Here is a 23,339-nt window from a genome sequence, read left to right as displayed (position 1 = left end):
ATACTCAAAACAATGAAAGGAATCATGTAAGTTGTAAGCAGAGACAAAAGTTATGTCATTTGTTATCCTCCATATGACATTATGCTATTTAATAATAATTTTATTGTAACACCAATCTGTTATGTAATATATATATATATTATATATATAATATATATATATATATTATATATATATATATATAATATATATATATATATATTATTATTATTATGGGTGTTTAATATACTATCATAAACATAGATTCATGTAACTCGGAAATAGAAAGTTTTTATGGCCGGTCCCCTCGATCTCGTTACTCCCCGAGTTCCACTGTATTATGATGTATAAGATGTACTTGGAATAATAATACTAATAATAATAATAATAATACACATTTATATAGCGCTCATTCTCGTGTAAAACACAAGCTCTGGGCACTTTACAATATAAATATCAATTTTAAGTGAAAAAATAAAAAATAAAATAATAACAACAATAACAATTCATAGTCAAATCAAGGATTCATATAGAGTCAAGAAAAACAAATACAGTAAAAATGTGTCTTGAGATTCTTTTTAAAAGTAGGTAAAGACTTGCACTCCCTCAGACCACGTGGTAGTTCATTCCAAATCTTGGGGCCGAAACAAGCAAACGATCTATCACCAAATTTTGTTCTTGATCTTTTTTTCCGAAATTTTCGTTTGGTCATTACATGATCTTAAAGTGTAATTTTCAAATTTACACATGACCACGTGATCTGTGAGATATGCCGGTGCTATACAGGCCAAACACTTATAAACAAGACACGCTGCTTTGTAATATGTGCGCTTTTCAATGGGCAACCAGTGGAGAGAGGGCCAACAAAGGGGTTGCATGATCAAATTTTTTTTTGCCAAAAACTAATCTTGCTGCACTGTTTTGCAGTAGTTGCAATTGTTTAATAGAAGCCTGAGGCAAGTTGACAAGCAGCGAGTTACAATAGTCTAGTTTCGAAAAAATGAGGGAAACAACCAATGTTTTACATGTTCCAATTGCAATATACTGACGGATCGAACTGATTTTCTTCAATTGAAAGTATAAAGATTTACAGAGCAGAAATGTGAGCTGACATTTTCATTTCTGAATCAAAATAGACACCCAAATTTTTCACAGTCTTTGAAACTTGATCTTTTCACCCCCAATCAACACCTCAAGACCATCATTCACCTTCAACTGCCCTCTATTTCCCACAATCATCACTTCTGTTTTTGACTCATTCATTTTCAACTTGTTTGCATCCATCCACTCTTTCACATCCGTCACACATTCTTCCACACGTTTCACAATATTTTCGAGATTTTTAGTTTTATCAGTAGCATAAGTTGCGTATCATCTGCATAGAGATGATAGCGCAGCCCATGACCAGTGATGACATTAGATAATGGAGAAGTATACAAAACAAAAAGAATTGGACCCAAAACAGAGCCTTGAGGAACACCAAAGACAATGTATGTTGACGAGAAAGTTTATCTAAAATCATAACCTGTTGCTTTCTGCCATCTAAATAAGATTCAAACCACTGCAAGACAGTCCCAGACAAGCCAAAGGTTATATTAAGTCGTTTAATGAGAATAATAATAATAATAATATAATAATAATAATAATAATAATAATAATAATAATAATAATAATAATAATAATAATAATAATAATAATAATAATAATATTTAATTTAATTTATGAGCTTTTCTACCACATAATTGTTAGGAATCCATTGCGTTTGTAAAAGTGTGTTTTTTTTTCTTTCAAAATCTCCTGGTGGCATCCCTGTATATACCGAGCATACTATTCTTTTCTGTGTATGCAATGTCAATATCAATGTAATTTATGGACACAATACTATATAATACATACCAATTAAAATTGGTGGACTGTGCTTGTCATAAAATTAAAGCAAGAATAAATTATTGTGCACTGTTTATGAAAACAATGTCTTATTTAAATTTGCAATTTTTGGAATTTTGGGTGCAATTTTTGGGGTTTTCATTTGCAATTTTCCGCGGGGACAGGTAAATGTACAGATACGATCCAAGTCTATCAGGCACTCATCTTAAACCCGAGTACGATTACAGAATGTGAACACAGAGCCTTTTCTAAGGACTCGACCATGCGCCGAGTCGAGGATAAGTTCTATATTCTGCCTTTACCATCTCCTTACCAACCATAGAAAAATCGTCACATTAGTTACGATGCTGCAAACAATTTTCTCATTCCGATTTCTTGTGTACATCACAAAATGTTAAGCAAATTTTTTTTGTTATAGTTATAAAAAGTATATATACTATGTGTTGTAGAGCTCATTTTGCAGAACAATATTTTGCTTAAAATGTACTTGTTGCTTTTCAGTTTGAAATTGAGTAATAAAAATATATTTTTGTGTTTGGTGAGTTGTGAAGATTTGAGAAACATTCTGAAAATAGCTGGTAAGGAGAGAGTTAAAAAAGAGAAGATTGAATATATTACTTTTCATACCTTATTCAAGCGTCCTATAGGGAATGAGATTAGCGGAAGAGTAGCGTCCTTGATTGGACGTCACCCATAGTCTGTGACGTCACCAGCGGAAGTTATTAGAGAGAGAACGCTGAAGCGAGGACGAGAGACCATGCGCACAACCAACATGATGTTCTCTCTCTAATAACTTTTCCGCCGCTGACGTCACAGACTATGGGTGACGTCCAATCAAGGGACGCTACTCTTCGTTAATCTCATTCCCATAACTTTTCAGCAATGCATTTGGGATTAAGAGAGCGATTAGTGATAGCATCGCATTACCACCCGGGATACTAGAGTTTTTTATGCCAGAGTCTGCATCTCATTGGATTCGTGAATGGCCTGTCTCCACGGTGGAGAAACACCGTCGCACCAGAAAAATGATCTATGGCTGATTTTCACGATGTTTGGATGAAACAAACAATTCTAGCGTATTATTTAAATAGACATTTACAGTAATAGTTTTCACGGTAAAGAAAGATGGGCCTATAACTCTTTGTGCATCTGCCTACACTAAACATTCACTTTGTGCCTCAACAAAGTTAAAATACCCGTTTCTTTTAAAAATCGTTTTCACATCTGCAATGGTCTGCCAAACTGGGCAAAAAATATTGTTGATATAGGTACTTTTGGCGATGTCGTTTCATGCAATAACATTACGCAAAGAGAATTTTGATGCACTGTTGTTGTGATTTTGATACTAGAGCTACTACTGCTACTACTACACAATAATCTGTTCCACTACCCGTGCGCACGCGTTGATGCGAATATCTCCACAACCTTCTGATAGATTTTAATGATAATTGGCTCAAACACTAGTTAGTGACATTAAGCCAATTTTTTATATTTTTTTTCGCATCTGTTTCAGTACCTTACTTTGGGATTATTCTCCTTTACGGTATATCTGTCATCTGAATTTTTTGCCCAATTGGGACCTAAAATTTGCCAAAATTTGCCAAGAAAATTGCCAAAAAGACCAAAATTTGCCAAAAAAATTTGCCGAGGAGAACTAAGCGTTTTAGTAAAAATTAACACGTGATACAGAAAAAAATATAGATAAAAGACAATTTATTACATTTAAGGAGGCTACATTGATTAATTTACGCAATAGCGTTGTTACAAAGATTTTAAAGGATCATTATCCGTAGAGAGTAGCTTCCCTTGGTTTGGGCCCAGGCAAAGCTGCAACATTTCTCAAGTTTCGCACTTTTTTTTTCTTTATTTTGTTTTGGCTTGTTTTCCCCAAAATTTGCCACGATTTGCAAATTTTGGGAAATTTGCCAAAATTTGCGGATCGCCCTGATATTTGCGGTCGCAAAAAATGCAGATGACAGGTATATAAAAAGCAAAGGGTCTGGGAAGAGTGAACTTTTGGAGGGTTTACGTTTATTAACAGTATTATACACAGTTAATTATGTTGTGATATTGATCACTGAACTCCCCACAGGCTTGACTAGGGAGGGGCTTACTTTTCACGAGAATCATGTGCCCTACTTACTGACATTGCCACCCTAGGTTCAAAATTACACAGTAAATTGTATTTTTACTACACACTTGATATAAACAATTGTTACATTTTAATAGTTGAAAGCCAGTGCGTAGCTGCCAGTTGTGATTTCTACATTCATTAAAAAAACTGGCAACAATATGGATTAACATGAAAATTTGTCACAATGAGGAAAATTTACAAGTATTTCTCCAGTGAGGCGAAGCGTGGAATTCTTTTTCGTGGTATGCCGCGAATAGCAATGAGCAATACTAACTATGAATAGATTGTCAACAACGAGGAACTCAAGAGTGGAGAGGTCAAATAAATAATTACATATGTCGTCATGCACCTCTCTATATTTGAAAACAGTGACCCCCTTAAAAGGTTATACCGAACAAAACTTACATGGAATCTGGTATTAAAGAAGTTAAGATTCAGTGACATTTCACATTATTGATTGTACATTCAAATGACCCCCCTCCTCCCCAATGAACATAATTCGAGAATGGTAAACATGTAACGTGCTCGATGGGTGAACAGTGGGTTTTCGTGACCTGTCTTGTGCGACCTTCTTAAGTTGTCCTGTTCAACAGTTGGTCAGGGATTGTGTCTTTGTGAAAGGCATTTCTCATTGACTTATCGAAGATTGACGTAAAAATTCGGAGGACTGCCCCCCTTGTTTGTTTTTTTTACATCAATTTTCTTTGTCCAAAAATCGGATAGGGGTAAGCACCCAAGGGGCTGCTTGTAATCTGCGTCTGGATTTCTCACTTGTGCCGGCCTGAATTGATCATCAGCAACCGTCCATGAGTGTCCTCTTGTTGGACCACCGTATAGCCTGGGATCTAGAATCGAGAAACTTGCGCGCCTGATGTTTGTTTTTGTTTTAATTTTAAAGGGTTTTACGGCACTTGCAACACAATAAGGTCATATCAGTATCAGCGCCAGTAAAAAGGAAGAAAATGGGAAAGTAAAAAGTTCTAGAATTACAATTAAAGCACCCAAGAAAAGGTAAGTCAATGGGGAATTGGTTCAATTAAGAAACAGGTGTAGATTCCAAGAGCACACTATCAAAGTACATACTTAGTTTGAGATCACCTTAAAGTCTTATCCAGACACAAGCACATGTCCCCACTAAGAGGAATACACTCAAATGTTTTAGAAATCAGATATTATATAAAGAAAACATAATACAGTGCATAACAGAGAGATGGTTTCAAAGGAAAAAAATATAATCTCCCAAAACTAACCAGGCCCCTATACATTTGACTGTTTCCCTCTCACTCTCAGCCAGGACCAGGACAAAACCAAGTAATCTCACTGCAAGACAAAGACAGAAAGCGAGTTGGAAAACAGATATAAGGGGATAGAAGTCGCAGTAAGTGCCCACTGTGGGAGGTCAGGAACCCCACCCAGATGCGCACATGAATAAAAATGCGTCTCCTGTAGTAATGGGATAGTGAAAAAGTCTAGATTTACAATTTCAAAGCACACAAGAAAAAGTAAGACAAAGGGGAAGGGTTGAAATAGGGATGTAGATGTAGATTCTAAGAGCACAATACCATTGTACTTAGTTTGAGATCACCTAAAAGTTTCATCCAGACACAAACACTGGGTCCCGCTGAGAGGAATACACGCAAATGTTTACAAACCTATACATATATATATATATATATATATATATATATATATATATATATATATATATATATATATATCGGGACATGCAAAACGTTCGAGGAAACTGTGCTGGAGTGTAACTAACACTCAAAATCAGTTTTTAGAAGTATAGTGCCCATTTCATTAAATTCGATTGCCCTAAATTTTTGCAGAAGACCAAAATACACATTTTCAATCAATCACATCATTAAAACTATAGCAGATAGAGTGGTGCAGTTTATTTAATTTTAAACATAACAGTAGGTATGAGACTAATTACCTATCAAATTTCATTAATATGCAATTACTTTATGAATAACTTGGTTTTTTAAGTCTTTAACAATTGAAGAGGTTAAAATTTTTTTTTACAAAACTCCCTCAGTCTCAAGAGAGTTAACAATTTTGACAGGGGGGGGGGGGTTGGGTACAAAATAAAGACGTGTTAGTGTACGAACGTTGTTGAAATCTTGTTTAAAAATGTTCTCTTTACTTTATTTCAGATTATTTACTCAACAAGACTTAGTGAATAGCAGGACTATTTTATGTATGCTCAGCTCACTGCCCATGCATGGCAGGATTGGGGCTAGCTTCTTATTATATATTTAACTCTCTCGAGTTCATATGAATGGAAAATTGAACAAATTGATCCACTGATCAATCACGATGAATTCGAGAGTTAAGTTATCCTTTAAATGTGTTATATAACAGTTTATAATTACAACATTTCAATAGCTTGTTATATATCCTGTACAGACAGTTTTTACACATCTATGAATCAGTGATGACAATAGCAATTTCTCGGTCAATCGATCAAACAAAAGTAAAGTGTAAAAATAACAGGAACATAGTTTTATATTCGTATTATGAGAGAGAGAGAGAGAGAGAGAGAGAGAGAGAGAGAGAGAGAGAGAGAGAGAGAGAGAGAGAGAGAGGAGAGAGAGAATTAAAAAGGCAATAAGTAGGCTACAACAGAGAAAAAATTTCCAGACCCATTTGTCCCTCCCCTTCCCCTTCAACCATCAACTAACTCATCAAAGAACACCACTGGTCTTCTGTGTCAATTGTGACATCTGGTGCCATTCTATGTGGTCGACGTCATAAAAATGGGACTGTCGCCGTCACCAAATTTCACGACAATAAGCAAAGGTGTCAAAATATGACATAAGACCTAATGGTGATTTTGAGGAAAATGTTTGACACAGCAAATTCAGCGGAAAATTTCTGAGAAATTCTCTAAATCCCGGAATTCGCGGAAGATTATCATCACTGATCAATAGAAAAAATACAGTGCAACTTCTGGATAACAACAACCCCTAGATAGCGACATTGACCTCTGGTCCCAAATTTTTTGCTACATATCAATAGTAATAAAACCCCCAAAAAGCGACATACATTTCAGTAAAACCCCTGTTTAGCGACATCCTTATAACAACAAACTGCAGTCGAAACCGATGGTTGATACCTGACCATCGTCATCTCGCACTCTTAAACAATAACCCCCCCCCCCCCCCCCCCCCCTCAAATGAGATCAAAACAATGACAATACACATTGGAGAGTGAAAGCGTAACTGGTATGCCCTTTGTAAGCAGGAGAAATACACATTCTAACGTCGTTAGGACGTGTCTTCTCTCAGGCACTGGTCTGCACATTGCACTGTATGTATTCACGGGTCTCATCACGCCCCCTTTTTCTGCCATCTTGAAACCCCGAATAAGGGAGCGTTCACATATTCCGTCATCAAAAATTTGCCCTTTTTAGCCCCCCCCCCCCTCCCCCAAGTCATCACTTGTCATCATTGACCTGACCCCCCCCCCCCCCCCCCCTCCAACAGATGATGACGTCATCTAATTTAATAAAAACTAAAAGATAACTTTAATTTCACAATATTTATTATTCATTTTTCAAACCATAAACATTGATTATCAACGTTTGATAAAACACATTCAGACATTTTATTAATTTCAGAAACTGTTGATAATTTATGTTTTACGATACAATGGGGACATAAAATTTAAATTTGCAAAGATAAAATCTAACAAACATTATTTAAATTAGGCTACTTGGTGCAGGTGCTATTAAAAAAATTCAGAAAGTGTAATTTAAAATACTATAGGAGGCAAATCATTTTATAGCATATTAGTCTTTAAGTGGAATGAATTTCTGTTTCAATTTCCAAACATAAAATTAATTGATTCAAAAATGTTTCTGCCTTGGACCTCTGGCAATGTACTATAAATAGTATCATCAATTTCATCTTCATCGTCATCACTTTCTCCCATTTGCTGTTCTTCTTGTATGCCGCATTTTCGTGAATGGTCTTTCATTGCTGTGATCGAGGAGTGATATGCCTTTAAATAGGCATCAACAAACTTTTCATAGAGATGTGTATTACTAATACTATTACTCATTCTTCAGATGAAAACTCCAAAATATATTTAATAAACTAGACACAACCAAATCAAATGATTGATGAAGAAAACTTTTCAGAATCAAAACTGAATGGTAGCAAGCAGTTTGAGCAGTTCAATCGGTTTTGATGATTCCATCTTGAAATTAGTTTTTCACCTTTTTGCTAATTTATTTGGAATGCCATTTTTGAAGCTCTTGCATTTAATAAAACAGGCCTAATTTGCCTATGTTTTGATGACATCATCTTGGGTCTGACCCCCCCCCCCCCCCTCCCCATGTCAACACATGTCAACATTTGGTAGACCCCCCCTCCCCCCCTAGCTGATGACGTAATATGTGAACGCTCCCTAACGACACCCCTGGATAACGACATGTTTCCCAGTCCCGGGCAATGTCGTTATCCAGGAGTTGCACTGTATAGCTAGCGGAATTAGGGTAAAATTGTGCAAATTAGTGATGAAAGCACCAAATTTGGTACAAAGTAACTCGAGACCACTATTAATCGATGTTGATATAGAACCACATTGAGAAATTCCTCTAACAGTGTAAAATAGGGAGATGAAAATCCGCCTATATGAGCTATATTAAAACAAAAGGACGTAATCCAGGAAATATTTGTTGACAATTCGGCGCTTTAAAAATATATTATTTTTAGCCCGTGTAAGCGGTTGATTATTTTGGCTTAAATAATTATCATTGTTAACAATGTGCCTATATGTGATATAGGACCGTATGGGCCGGTAGTATAGCTGTATTATGAGAACTGGAAGGGGGGTGGTGGGAGAGGAGGAGATGGTGCTGGTATTAGTTTTACTTGTGTTGTGTTGGTCGTCATCGTGGTGAAGATGATGGTGGAAGTGATGTTGGTGATAATGATGATGATGATGAGGTGATTGTGGTGATAATAGTTGTGATGATGGTGATGATGTTGATGAGGTGGTGGTGGTGATTATGGTAGTGATGATGATGATGATGATGATGATGATGGCGAAGACGATGATGATCAGGATGATGTTGATGATGATGTTGTGGTGGTGTGATGGTAGTGGTGATGATGATGATGATGATGATGATGATGAGGTGATTATGGAGATAGTAGTATTGATAATGGTGGTGGGATGATGATGAGGTGGTAGTGATCGTGGTAGCGGTGATGGTGACGATGATGTTGATGAGGATGATGATGATGATGATGACGATAATGATGATGATGAGGTGGTGGTGGTGGTGGTGGTGGTGATAGTGGTAGTGATTATGGTGATGTTGGTAACTATTAATTTCGAAAATGAAAGACTTTCTTGGTGACGTATATTAACATTTTTGGATGATTAGGATCCAACAAAAATCATATTTATTAGACAAATGTCTGTGGAACACATTTTTCTTGGGGGGCTTGAGAGAATTCAACAGCAGCCTTTTCTAGTTTATCCCGATCTCTTTGAATTATTTTAACGGCGCAAGATAAGCCAATACCTCGTTGTCAGCTTTTTCCATGGCACTGTGTTCAAGAAAACCAGATGTTGTCTTATTGAAGGCTAAAAACGTTTCCTTTCCCGAGGTTAGCCTGGTAGGACCGGCTGGAGTCTGTCTCTGAACCTGATTGGGTGAACATACGACTGGATGCAACCTCATTCACAGCATTCTTTGCTATACATCTTGATTAATTCTGGCAATTTATGGACTCTCTCTCTCTCTCTCTCTCTCTCTCTTTGCTCTGTTCTATACATGAATGTTTTATATATAGCATGACTCCAGAAAGAAGAGCGTTTGTGAAACACAACGAATAACAACTTGCAACAACCTAACAGAAAACATGAATAAACAACTCCAAACAGATGCTATATTATAAGACTTTAGTAAATCATTTGATAATGTCAAATACCATACTCTGGCTATTAAACTGCGGAGATATGGAATCATGAGTAACACACACGACTGGATAATGGATTTTCTCACTAATCGTAAACAACTGAAAGAGCAATGTCAGACTCAGCTCCAGTACTACAGGTGTGTCCCTAGGTACCGTACTGGGTCCCCTCTTGTTCCTTATCTACATCAATGATTTGCCTGAAAGATTGTCGCTAGGAACTCAACTGAGACTATTTGCGGATGACAGCCTTTTGTACAGACCAATAAGGCATAAGAAAGATTCAAAAATTCTTCATCGGGACCTTGGTTCCAGAAAATTACCAACAAAAGAAAGATAATACACAACAACACACTAGAAGACGTCACCAAAGCAAAATATCTCGGAGTAACGATAAACAATCGCCTGACCTGGGAAGATCACATTTCATACATATACAGGAAGGCAAAATCCACCCTGAGATTCTTGAGAAGAAACCTCTTCGGCTACAAAGTAACTAGAAAAGAGAAATGCTATAAAGTTTATGTTAGACCAAAACTCAAGTAAAGCGCTAAGGTATGGGATCCCGATCACACCTCCGAAATTAGGTAAGTAGAATCAATAAAAAAAAAAAGCTATAAAATTCGTTCAACAAAATCCTCAAACAAATCAAAGTTATATATGACACCCCATTTGGAACCATTGATGAAGGAAAGGAGAGAGAAGAATAAACTAAATGTATTTTACAAAGGTCAGGTCAGGTGTCATTACACGGCCTCCAACAGAACAAGAGGAAACCTGGTAAATTTATGTTGCCACAATCTAGAGTGGACTACCATCTTCAGTCGTTTCTGCCCTCAACTATACGACTTAGGAACAATTTGGATAACTCCCAGTAAAACAATTGGGTATACTGCTACTGAGCCTTCCACGGGAAGTTTCTGCTTGAAGAGGAAGAAGAAGAAACAATTTCAGCAACAGCAAAACTAGACCTTTGTTTGTTTTGGTAATATTCAGCATTTTTTATGTTCATAAAACGGACATGACAAATCTTCTGAAAATGAACTTCCTGCGCAATCAAATCGCTATTTGAGAATATGGAGGGAATCTGGACATCGTTTATAATTTCTGCAGCCACGCGGATATTTTCGTTCATGTTTTTTGTCATTATTGAATGGAGGGAAGCTTCATCTTATTGTTGCAAAGCATACAATGTGTCCTATTTCTTGTGATTACGTCATCTGAGGGAAAACGCATTTTCTGCCTCCTTGGACAGTGGGATGATGAGAGATTGTTTAGATCGGGATACTTTGACAAGTTTTCTTGTGATTTCTCATTTTTCACAACGAGCCTTCTGATTTTTTGTCGCCGTATATCAAGAGCGACAGAATTTGTGCCATTTAGTATCATTTTGCTTCAGGACCTCCAGTGTATCCTCAGAGCGGTCTTCAACAGACAAATCTAGCTTGTCACTATCATTTGCTAATCCGTTAAAAGTCTTAACACCATAGCTGGTAGAACGCTACGCTACAAAAGTCACGTACCATTAAACCACAAGATTTCCGCTGTGACAGAGCTGGGCATTCTAATTTTATTTTATTTTTACCTCTTGACAAATTAATCATTTTGACCAATCCACCTCAATACTACACTTTGCCATTATATAATTGTTAGTAGTTAGTACAAGATTTAGTACATCGTCAACTTCATGATTTAATGGGTTAAGTGACTTTATCACGGGATTGTTGGTGATGGGGTTGAGGCGGTTCATGATGGTCATGTTAAAGAGGATGATGATACGGACATTTTCAACCTGATATTTTATTTGAACCATATTATTACGCAAACCACAATAATAACATATCTGTATTGAATTAGTGTGACACATTAACATTGATGCTTAAGGCTTAAGCGATATCTAGGTGCTCGGTATGCTGCTAATGATGATGATCATCATCATCATCATTATTATTATTATTATTATTATGAGGTGGGTAAAAGGCGACAGAGTTCAAGTAGACACCGTTTCGTGACCTCGCCGACCCGAAAGCAGACGACGCAACTAGCAACCGCAGAATGCGATGCATTGTTTATAGATAGCTTCACATGAGCGGGAGTCTATTATTTTCAAATAATTCTAATTTAATAAGACATTAAGAAAATAAAGATTATACTCTTTGAAAGCTATCGGAATATACAAAAGATATGAGAGGGAAAAAAATCATGTTTGTTTTTTGTTTTTCTCGTATTCGTATTCGACCACCAAAACTTTGATTTCTTCGATTTCACAATCTCATGTTCCGCGTTCCAATGCCGGTAAAATTTGAAATAACCAAATTGGTAAACTTTTGGATTAAAAACAAATACTTTAAAAAATTATGTTACTCTCTTGGTAAATGAATGAATTTGATAAGTTGTATGTTATGAATAAATGATAAGTTATACTTCCGATTTTGTTTGTTTGTTTGTTTGTTGTTGCTTTAGGTCTCTTCCAACACAATTGAGGTTATATGAGAGACCGCTGAAACAAAAAATCAAGCAATCTAACAAAAATAGTACAAATGTAAATCAAAATCATAACCTCAAGATATCATAAGCTAAATTATAAATAACCAAGAACAAACAGGCAGAAGATTTACAGAAAAAAAAAAATATCCCCTGTCAAAAATACAATCACAAACCAAAGAAGCAGGATAGGCTAGTAAAGAGAAGAAGAAACGACATCACTATCGGATCGTACACCCATGCGAACATCATAGGTATATGATTCAAGGGTGATGCTCCCATCCAACCACCCGCCTTCCGATTTTGATTTAAGTAACAAGGTACATTATGTGTACTCGGTACCAATGACGTAGTCTGTGACCTTTTGACACCAAAGCAAAATGTCGTTGTGAAGGCGGCAAGTTTCATCACCACCGTGAATTTTTACACGATTTAAATTGCTGATATCTCAGCTCTTGGAGTGATGAGAAACTGGTTCAATATCACAATTTAAACCTTAGAGCACGAACTTTTTTTCATAAAAAATTCATGCTTTCATCACTAATTTGCACAATTCGGGGGTTTTATGTCCCTAATTCCCCTAGCTAGTATATCAATAGGGCATTGTAAAGTCAAAAAATAACTGTTATGGACTACTGCCAGTAATGAAAACTGTTCATAATTGAATAAATCATAAATGTACAAATTCATAGCATAAATTTTTTTAAAAATAAAAAATTAATAAATAAATAATAATAACAATAATAATAATAATAATAATAATAATAATAATAATAATAATAATAATAATAATAATAATAATAATAATAATAATAATAACAATAATAATCCCACGTAAGTCTAAGAGAAATTAGCGCTTTATCAAACAGGATTTTTAATTGTATCAAATAACATGCATTTTTGTCAGGAAAAAAAAACCCAATAAATAAATAAAATTTATAGACTATTGCAGATATTGAAAACTGTTGACGATGATGATGATGAATAAAATGATCTCATCAAAAATCATTACTGATCTCTGTTACAGCAACAGAGATCTTAGTAGTATGATCGGTGCAAGGACAAGTAACTATGCCTGTATGGATTTTTAAAAAAAATGAATTCAATATCTAATAATTAACCTTTGTGCAAATGAACGTATGTCAAAAAGATAAAATGCATGTCATACGTATATAAAGAAGAGCTGTGATACTGATGTCTGAACTTATTCCATCTCTGGCCTGTGAAACGGTGGCAAACATGTGGATTATCTCTTTTCAATTCAGCGTTGATTATAACAGTATTCTGGCTGACAGTGACAGTGAGACCGAATCTGAGAATATAGAATGGTGAATTGTTATGGGAAAAATTGGCAAAATTTATTGTAAATGAACTAGAAAGATTATTGTAAGAAAAACTTCTGGTATTCTCTTCTCTAAATTCACTTAACTATATATACACTCATCTTGTAAAATCCCACTTCACAAACTAAAAAGCTACTCGCAAGTAACAGAATATTTTCTATTAAAACAAACCCCATCCCTGAGTATATACAAAGCAACATAATTTAAATCTAATTGCCTGCAATCAAGACAATCTGTAACTGTAACATATTCATAGTGGTTCAGACACATAGAAAACTAAATGCTGAAATTAAATTGGTCATAAAACCGCATACCTTTTAAGAAAACAATTAATTCAGCCAGATTTACAACTTACCTTGGGTGAGGTGATACAAGTCAAATTAATGTCATTCAATACATTTTTTTTTTTTTTTTTGCGCAGTCTCTGATTCCAATTTATTAAACTGTTTAATGTTTATGGGTTGCCAATTCAGAAGGCAAAAATTTAATGAACTACTTTTACACAAAACATTGACCGACCCTTGTCTGAGTGCTGAACATTGTCATTATTTACTTACTTTTTTCAGTTTAACAGGTGATAGGAAAATATACTGAGGGTTTATAGCGTACTGAATTCCTTAAATATAAGGAAAATAGGCAACCTTGGTTTAATAATGCTTGCAACAGCTTTAGGTCATTTCAGCGTCAAGGTCCAGGGTGCATTGTAATGAAATGAAATGGGCAATAATACTAAAGAAACCAACCTTGAAGAAATGTGAGAAATGTCAACTACCAGTAAGATGGATGGATGGCTCGGTATCCGTGCAATGCTATGGTGTTGTTGCGAAACATTCTTGAAATTCCTATATCACCCACAAAAACTTTAAAAAAAAAAAAAAGAAGAAATAATTACAATTATAGTGGTTAACGTTTTACTTTGTTGCTTTATTTCAAAAAATCATTTAATGGCTGTGAATGAAGTAAAACATTCTATCAAAATGCATAACGATATTACTTTTAATAAATTGAATGGCTGTTGTTGATATGTCTTAACATTAAAATCCTAATCAAACAAAAAGAGTGGAAGATAATTGCTGGTGTTCAATTAAGGATACAGAAACTGATATAATCTAAAGGTCCATTACAGGGACCTAAGTACAAGACTATGAAGGAATGCTTCATATTGAATAATGTAAACTTTGAAATTTGAGATTAAATGGGGTTTTTTCGTTGGCTCTTTTTTTATTTTTTTTTTTATTTTATTTTTTTTTTGGGGGGGGGGGGGGGGGGGGGGGGGCACCAGAATGACAGACAATGTCTTAACTTTAACTCTAAATAAATGACATTTATCCCTTAGGATTATTTTGGTCTTCAATATAGGTGTGCAGTGGTAGATTTGCCAAAACAAATTGGATAAGTCGAGGTTGTTAAAAAATGATGTGACATCACAAGATGTATTCTATAGGAAAATATTGAACTATTAGATCGTATCCACAATCTGTCGAAGGTTAATATGTTAGAAATCCAAATAGCTGATGTTGCTCACCTTGGAGAAATACATTTAAGATGGGGAATCTCTTTCAGATGATGAGAACTGTGTGTAACTCAAGCTCACCACTTGTTATTTGTATCCATCTGGTGTGTAACTCAAAACTAAGCACTTTTTATTGTGTGGCATCTGCTAAATCAAGTCAATCACCAGTCTTTTAGCAGTTTTACACTCTGCCTGCAGGTTTAGTTTGACCAAGTAGAAAAGATTTTTTACAAATAACAGTCTATCTCTAACACATCAGTCAATTTTCCTCAACTTGCTCTTGCCATAAAGCATCATTGACAGATTGTATCACTAATATATTCAATAATTCCTTGTCATGCATAAAAATGCATCGAATCACTAAAAACTGTCTTTTTGTGAGGTATTTGAAAGCCTGATACCAAGCATTGATTTTGTTTCGGTTGTTTATTAAATATATTTATTTGATTTTTTTTTTTTTTTTTTTTTTTTTTTTGGGGGGGGGGGGGGGGGGGGGGGGGGGGGGGGGGTATGAAATCCCTTTGCTTTAAAAAAAAAGTTTTAACTGAATCCTTTACCACTATTAAGTAAGGACAAATTTAAATATTTCCATAATGCTAAGACTGGTTTTGTCTGACAGTTATTCAATAAATTTGCCTTTTGTTTGACAATTTGTGTTAACATCCTTTTTTTTTCCATTGTTTATATTGGTCCTTTCTCATTTTTGATTTCAGGTGAAATGCCATAATGTTGAATATCACTTGGTTAAAAATCATCTTGTGATGGTTCTTTCTTGATTTTGAAATCAGGCAAAATGTGGTAATGTTGAAAGCTTCTTGGGGAAATATTATCTCGTTGTGACAGTGCATTCTCGTTTATGGTTTCAGGTAAATTGTCATTATGTTGAAAACCACTTTGGGAAATATCATCTTGTTGTGACAGTGATCTCTCACTTATAGTTTCAGGTAAAATGTGATAATGTTGAAAATCACTTAGGGAAATATCGCCTCGTGACAGTTCTCTACTTCTTTTCAGGCGATATCTAGCTCTATTCAAAGCACTCTTTTTTTCTCTTTTTAATTTTACCAATCTCTTTTTATGGCGTCTGACTTTCTTCAGCAAATCTCTATTTCGAATATTAACTTCTTCCAGCTTTCTCTTTAACTCCTCATTTTCTGCTTCCAGCATCCCAGTCTTGCTCACAAGTCTTGTATTCTCTTTTGAAAGCCTCAAATTCTTGACTCTCAACATCATTCGCATAGTTGCAAGTCTACTCTCCCTTCTTTTCACATTTTCCTTATTGTAGTAACCTTTCAACTCAATGCAGGTCTCTTTTAATTTTCCCATCTTTTTTGTTAGGGAATCAATACATTTATTCTTCACCGCAACCTCAAATGCAGCTGTGATTAATCCCCTGCTTGTTTCGTCAAAGTTTTTATCCAGTGATGGAGGAATCAGACATTGTTCTGCCTTAGGTGGATTATCTAAAATTGATGTTTTTTTCCGGAAAGACTTCTTTGTGGAGGGACATTTTTTCTGAAATAAAAGAAGTGGAGTATCAGGCTTTGAGTTTTTATCCAGTGATGGAGGAATCAGACATTGGTCTGACACAGGTGGATTATCTAAAATTGATGATTTTTTCTTGAGGGACTTCTTTGTCGAGGGACGTTGACGTTTTTTCTGAAATAACAGAGGTGGAGTATTGGGCATTGAGTTTTTATCCAGTGATGAAGGAATCAGACACTGGTCTGACACAGTTGGATTATCCAAAATTGATGATTTTTTCTTGAGGGACCTCTGTAAGAAGGGACGTTCTTCCGGACATAACAGAGGCGGAGTATCAGGCATTGATGGTTCAGTCGAAGAGGAACAATTGTCCTTCATCATTGTATCAAAGTCAATCATACCTATAAAAAAGGAAGATATGAAGAAAGCTTAGCATTAAAGATTTTTGACAGCCTTTATTTTTTTAAAACTTTTTAAAAGCCAATAGAAAAAAATAATAACATTCATAATTGCAACTATGCTAAAAAAAAAAAGAAAATCAGCACTTCCATGCTGTAATCATCAGTTCCAACTTAATTGACGCCCTTATCTGTCATCTGCATTTTTTGCCAAAAAAACCCCAAAATTTGCCAACAAATTTGCTGCACTTTGGGTCCTTATTTGAAGATTTTTTGACGAAATGATCCATGACTAAAGTTGGAAGTGTAAGTGACTCAATTTATTTGACTTGAGAAATGAAATGACTGTGAATAGCGTTGTTACAAAGATTTTAAAGGATCATTATCCGTAGAGAGTAGCTTCCCTTGGTTTGGGACCAGGCAAAGCTGCAACATTTCTCAAGTTTCGCACTTTTTTTTTCGTTATTTTCTTTTCGCTTCTTATTTTTCCCAAAATTTGCCACGCGATTTGCCAATTTTCCCAAAATTTGCCACGATTTGCCAATTTTGGGAAATTTGCCAAAATTTGCGGATTGCCCTGATATTTGCGGCCGTAAAAAATGCAGATGCCAGCCTTATCATGATCTTTATCTTTAGGAAGAACTGTGTACATGGTTGTAGGTAGTGGTGAGACATATTTGGACTCAAACCGCAGAACTATGAAACCTCCCCTAGTAGAGAATCTGCAACCTAAAGGCCTCTACCAACATGGTTCAGGAGCCGGGTCATATATCTCATCTTTGATTTTGTTTGTTTTTAAGGGCTTTACAACGCTTGCAGCTACCTAGGACATATCAGGAAGTAAAATGGGATAGTAAAGAAAAAATCGAGAATTACAAGTAACAATTAAAGCACCCAAGAATAGGAAGACAATAGGAAAACGGTTCAAATAGGAAACAGATGTATATTCCAAGAGCAGACCAGCAATGTATTTAGTCTGATATCACCGAAAAGACTCATTCAGACTCCAGCACAGGACCCCACTAAGAGGAATCCACTCAAATGTTTACAAGATATTTTCAAAACAAAAAAATAAGGATCATAACATAACATTTACAAGGGAAAAAAATATCTCCCAAAACCAACACTATACATTTGACTCAGCCAGGGTCTCCAACAAGGGCCCGGACAAAACCAAGTAACCCCGTTCCATGACAAAGACAGAGAGCAACTAAGAAAACAGATATATGGGGTTAAAAGACCCAGCAAGTGACCTCCTGCCCACCATTGGAGTCAAAAGACCCCATCCATCCACCTCATCGTTGAATGCAAGTGAAAATAAGAAACAGTGTGCATTGAGTCATTGAGTCTATGACAGCAGAGGATGAGAAGGTGGCAGCGACAGCTATCTTAGGAAGCCTGAGAGTTTGGTGAATCACTGTGCTATTGGGCAATTCATTGACACCCTATGTAATCAGCTGAGCATCTTTCTCTTAATTTGTGGGATGTACACAGAGTCAAATCAGCACCCTTTGGAATTGCTTATCAATTTCTTAGGAAAAATTCTAATATTCGTACTAATTTTTATGAGGGGGTAAAGAGATTCCAGACATATATTTCCAACCCCACCCCTTTTGACATCCTATGTGTGTATGTGTGAGAGAGAGAGAGAGAGAGAGAGAGAGAGAGAGAGAGGGGGGGGGGGGGGGGTTGAGATGTCGATATGTACTTTGCTTCAAGTGTGCACCTTGGTTTTGAGTATGCCAGCCTAGAACTAATAATGGCCCATTTTTGCACATATGTCAAAAATCTTGTGGTATAAATAGCAAGTATATGTCATGAATTTCTTTCAATTAGAATCTACTTGGGTCTCGTAAGATAATCATATTTGTATTCATATTAGTATAAGCCTTTAAAAAAGTAAAGGTCCTTATGACAGATCATTATAACTTTAACTAAATCAAGATAAAACTACCCACTCCTGTATATTTAATTAAACGTGGAAAAAGACAATTAGTAATTAGACTCGCCCTGACCTTTTCAAAACGAGGTTAACCAATTAGATAACATTGCGCATAAGTGATCTCAAAAGGTTATACACTAATTTTCCTGATGGTTATTAAATTCTTCTGAGCGAAAATAATAAATAACTCACTTTATAGATGTGTTTGATTTGAAACCACATGTAATGGTGGAAAACGCGGCAAAATAATTTCAAATACAACTTTTGAAATTCATCCAGAATTATCAAGTTTGAAAAGTTTCCTTGGAAAAAGAAGCAAGGATTAAATTTTTTAATGGACTGTATAGATCAACACTAATGGTTGGCAATTTTAAGAGGTTAATGTGGCATGAAGTGGTACTTCACTCTAGTAGTAGTTGTTGTAGCAGTAGTATATGAAGAAAGATGGTGGTGGTGGTGATGAGATGGTGATGATGATATTGCAGCAGAACTGGGCTTGGGCAAATGCATGAAAATGAAGAGCTGCTGGCATACTTTTTTGCATTTAATACTTTATTTATGAGCATTTTCCCAAATTAAGGACATATATAAACTACTTGGATATTACCAGATCAGAGGACTAAGAACCAGATAGATCATTTATGTATCATTTAGAATTTCTGTTGATTTCTACATTATGAGAGTGAAAAGAGGAGCAGATGTAGTGTAAGATCACCAATGCAGTATATCCCAGCCTTCTACTAGAAGGTCTCTCCTCCAGGTTGACCTTGTTCTTCCTTTTTTCCTCTCTCCGGATGGATTCCATTGCCGGGCTGTCCTTGTGATATTGTCCTTTGGTTTCCTCAATGTGTGTACTATCCATCTCCATTTTTTTTTTTTGGGGGGGGGGGGGGGGGGGGGGGGGGGGATAATTTCCTTTCAATGGCTTCTTGTCCTGCTCTTCTCCACCCTTGTTATTAATTTTGTCAATCCATTTTATCTTCAGGATTTTGCGAAGTAATCTATTGACAAATGTTTTGGAGGCAGGGAAGGATGCATTTAGTGGTTTTCCAAGTTTCAGAACCATACAGGAGGACAGACTTGAATTTGACTTGAATTTTAATTTTTGATGCTTTCCAAATGTTGTTGAAGGCTACTCTGGCTTTTGTTCTCCAGAAATTATAGTTTGACAAAAATTATGTCATAAAAAAAAATGTTGAAATGTTTTTTTTCAAAAACTTTTTTTAAATAATAGAAAGGTCATCTGAATATTTCATTTATCTATGTCTGGGTTGAATTTAATCGAGATTGAAGGGGTTGACGTATGTTTAATTTTGGACTGCAGCTATTTGGACTCAAGTCTGAATGGTCTCCCATGACTATTCGGACTCAAATTCCAATGCAACTCGGTCTGAATAATCTCCTGTAGGTTTTTTTTTGTTTTTAATACTTTAATTATTGATAGTTACAAAAAAATTAATACAAATAAAAATTAAGATTTTAGTAACTATGAACAGGTAGTCTAAACCCGCTTTATTTGATGAGAAAGACAAAATCATTGATCAATTGGAAGTCTAGATAGAAAAGAAAAGAGTTTTAACTCTTCAAAAAGTAACAAAAGTCAGTCAAAGTAACTGTCAACAAATCACGATGTCCAAATAAAATCAGGCCAAAAATAAATATTCTGATAGTGTGAGTAGGAGTGTGAGCTGAACCAGTGTGATATGGGCAAAACAGAATTTCTTTTTTCTATTTCTTTATCATTATCAGTTCCACCTTCTGCCTACTGGCCACATTCAATCATCTTCCCCTCTGTATGCACACGAATATTGAAGTTTGAGTCTGAATCGCCATGGAGACTATTCAGACTCGAGTCGGAATTACCACTTCGTTAATTTTGGCCGACAATGACCAACTCTCTTTTCTCCATGATAAGGTTGTAAACCAAGTGCATTCAATTTCATCTCCTGTGCGTGAATAACCAGTGATAGACGCTATAACATTTCTGTAATTTTTTAATCACTACGTGTAACCTAAAACGTTTATATTACTATTCAAATATTTATATCCTGAGAATTGATACTGAAAAATAATAATAATAATAATAATAATAATAATAATAATAATAATAATATATAATAATAATAATAATAATAATAATAATAATAATAATAATAATAATAATAATAAAAAATAATAATAATAATAATAGTAATGAAGCGTCTACAAACTGCACACTTCCATTCAAAGGTGCTCAGGGCGCTATGAAAAAAAAAAACACCAATAAATAAATAAATAAATAAATTTTTAAAAATACATATAGGATTTCAGTGACAATCAATAGTTGAGCAATGCACAAATTATACAAAGTGACTATTTCTCCGAATGCTCAGGAAAATAAACTTGATCTCTATTTCTCTGACAATTTCCATTCTCAAGATCTTTTTTTGTTATTTACAAGAGTGTGTAAATGATGAATGTGTATGCATTTTAGGGGAGGTTTTCTTTTGCCAGTGCTTGGGCACTCTGTCTTTTATTCCCAACTTTCTGTTAGACTTCAATCTATCTTGAGTTTGTGCAATCCTGTCTTTCAGCCTCTGTTCCGTCTTAAGACTTGGGCTTTCTTATTTAGGTTTACTTCTATTCTCTCTTGGATAATGGAGGCTAGTCGACCATTCAGAGAAATAGAGTTCAAGTTTATTTTCCTGAGCGTTCTGAGAAATAGAGCCGGCCTTAAAATATACAAGGGACTAAAAGGCATTGGGGGGGGGGGGGGGGGAGTTCTGTTTTCAGTCAGATTCTACTATAATTTACACGAGACACGAGGGGCTGTTCAGTAGGGGAATCCCCAGTCACAGGTTTTGAGCTTTTTGATTTGCAATGGTAAATTTTGAGTATCAAAATCATCATTACTGTGGAAACGTTCATCCTAGATCTAAAGGTAAGGTCCAAGGTATATATGAAATGGTTTTTTAATTTTAAAGACCTATTTTGTCTATGAAAAAAATAAATAAATGTTTACATTTGTCTTTTGTCAATTACAATTTAACACTCAGTTCAGCTGAGATGATGTACCTACAATTGTTTGTAAAATAATTAAAACTTATAAATGTGTTGAGAAAGGGAAAACATTTAAACACACACAAGGGGAACAAAAATTTAAACACTCACACTCAGATTTTGGTGCAGCATCACAGGAGGGTCGACTCTGTCCAAGAGCTGTAGCACTTGCGGCCCCTTCATCGAAACTTCCTGTCTGTTTTTTCTTTAATTCCTTACTACGAGCTTTGTGAGATAAAATTTCGGCATGTCGAGTCAAAACTGATTTGCCTTTGCCACCATAACTCAACCGCCGATTGCAAATCAAACAATAACAAAATCCAGGCGCCGGAATTTTCCGCATGTAATCGGACAATAAGTTGCCAAGCGAATCTTTCTCTTCCAGCCAAGACCACCTAAACCTGTTTCTAACAGAAGCATCTATAACCATAATATCATCGCAACGATCTACGAAAGTCTCAAACATTTTAAAACTATTATTTTTTTCTTGATCAGTAATCCGGAATAACACTTAATGACTTTATTATTCACTATAATATGGTCTATCGCAGTCAAGATAAAAACAGAACTAAACAGTCAAGAAAATAAACTTCTACATGTCTGCCAGTTCAAACCAAGGAATTTACCCAATGGAAGCCGTACGGTGCTCTTATTGGCTAACCAACCAGCGGCCTCGATGAGAAAAATATCCGCCATTTTGATGTTGGCTGGGAATCGCGTTACTATAGTAAACAAGCGCTGATCGGCCGTTCATGAAAACAAGTTGCTGCTCGCTCGTTTAACTCAAAATTATTCAAAACGATCTCTCTAAAAGGATATAAATGTGACTTCTTAAGGTTTTCTTCACGGTCAAAACCACACAACATTCTATTAATGATTACGTCCGAGGCAAAAAGGAATGTTGACAGGTCGACCGAGAGTTGAACTCGTGAGACGACAAACATCAATGCGAAGTGTAGCGATAGTCAAGCTATTGTTTGTCTTGTCCTATTCTATATAGAGAAAAGGATAAATAGTATAGCCTCGTGTGTGAGTGGTTGCGTGTCATAGTCTTGTTTTTAAATTGTTTCTGTTGTTTATGTGTGTAGTGATGACTCTCTCACACTCAATTTCAATGCCGAAAGAGGAATTCCCGCACACAAGAAAGGGGAATTGGGGTGGTATTTGGCATACATATTGTATAGTATCTAGTTCTAAAT

General features: G+C 35.6%; 1 protein-coding gene and 1 long non-coding RNA gene across 2 annotated transcripts; both read right to left on the bottom strand.

Annotated features, from left to right (window-relative positions):
- Window positions 1–13,270: 13,270 nt before the first annotated feature.
- LOC144973524 (uncharacterized) lies at window positions 13,271–15,727 on the bottom strand. The gene is made up of 3 exons (XR_013645568.1): window positions 15,289–15,727; window positions 14,507–14,623; window positions 13,271–13,732 (listed from the first exon to the last, which is right to left on the bottom strand). It is a non-coding gene; the product is annotated as an uncharacterized LOC144973524 (long non-coding RNA).
- Window positions 15,724–22,746, bottom strand: LOC144973523 (uncharacterized). Its single transcript, XM_078916040.1, has 2 exons — window positions 22,252–22,746; window positions 15,724–17,162 (listed from the first exon to the last, which is right to left on the bottom strand). The coding sequence occupies exons 1-2, from the start codon at window positions 22,604–22,606 to the stop codon at window positions 16,021–16,023; spliced, it is 1,497 nt and encodes a 498-aa protein (XP_078772166.1). The 5' UTR covers window positions 22,607–22,746; the 3' UTR covers window positions 15,724–16,020.
- Window positions 22,747–23,339: the final 593 nt, after the last annotated feature.

Source organism: Berghia stephanieae, chromosome 5 (genome assembly GCF_034508935.2).
Source record: "Berghia stephanieae isolate SIO BIC M18660-M18661 chromosome 5, UCSD_Bste_1.3, whole genome shotgun sequence".
NCBI classification, from domain to species: domain Eukaryota; kingdom Metazoa; phylum Mollusca; class Gastropoda; order Nudibranchia; family Aeolidiidae; genus Berghia; species Berghia stephanieae.
Note: the sequence above shows the minus strand (reverse complement) of the source record. Positions and strands in the feature narration are given on the sequence as shown.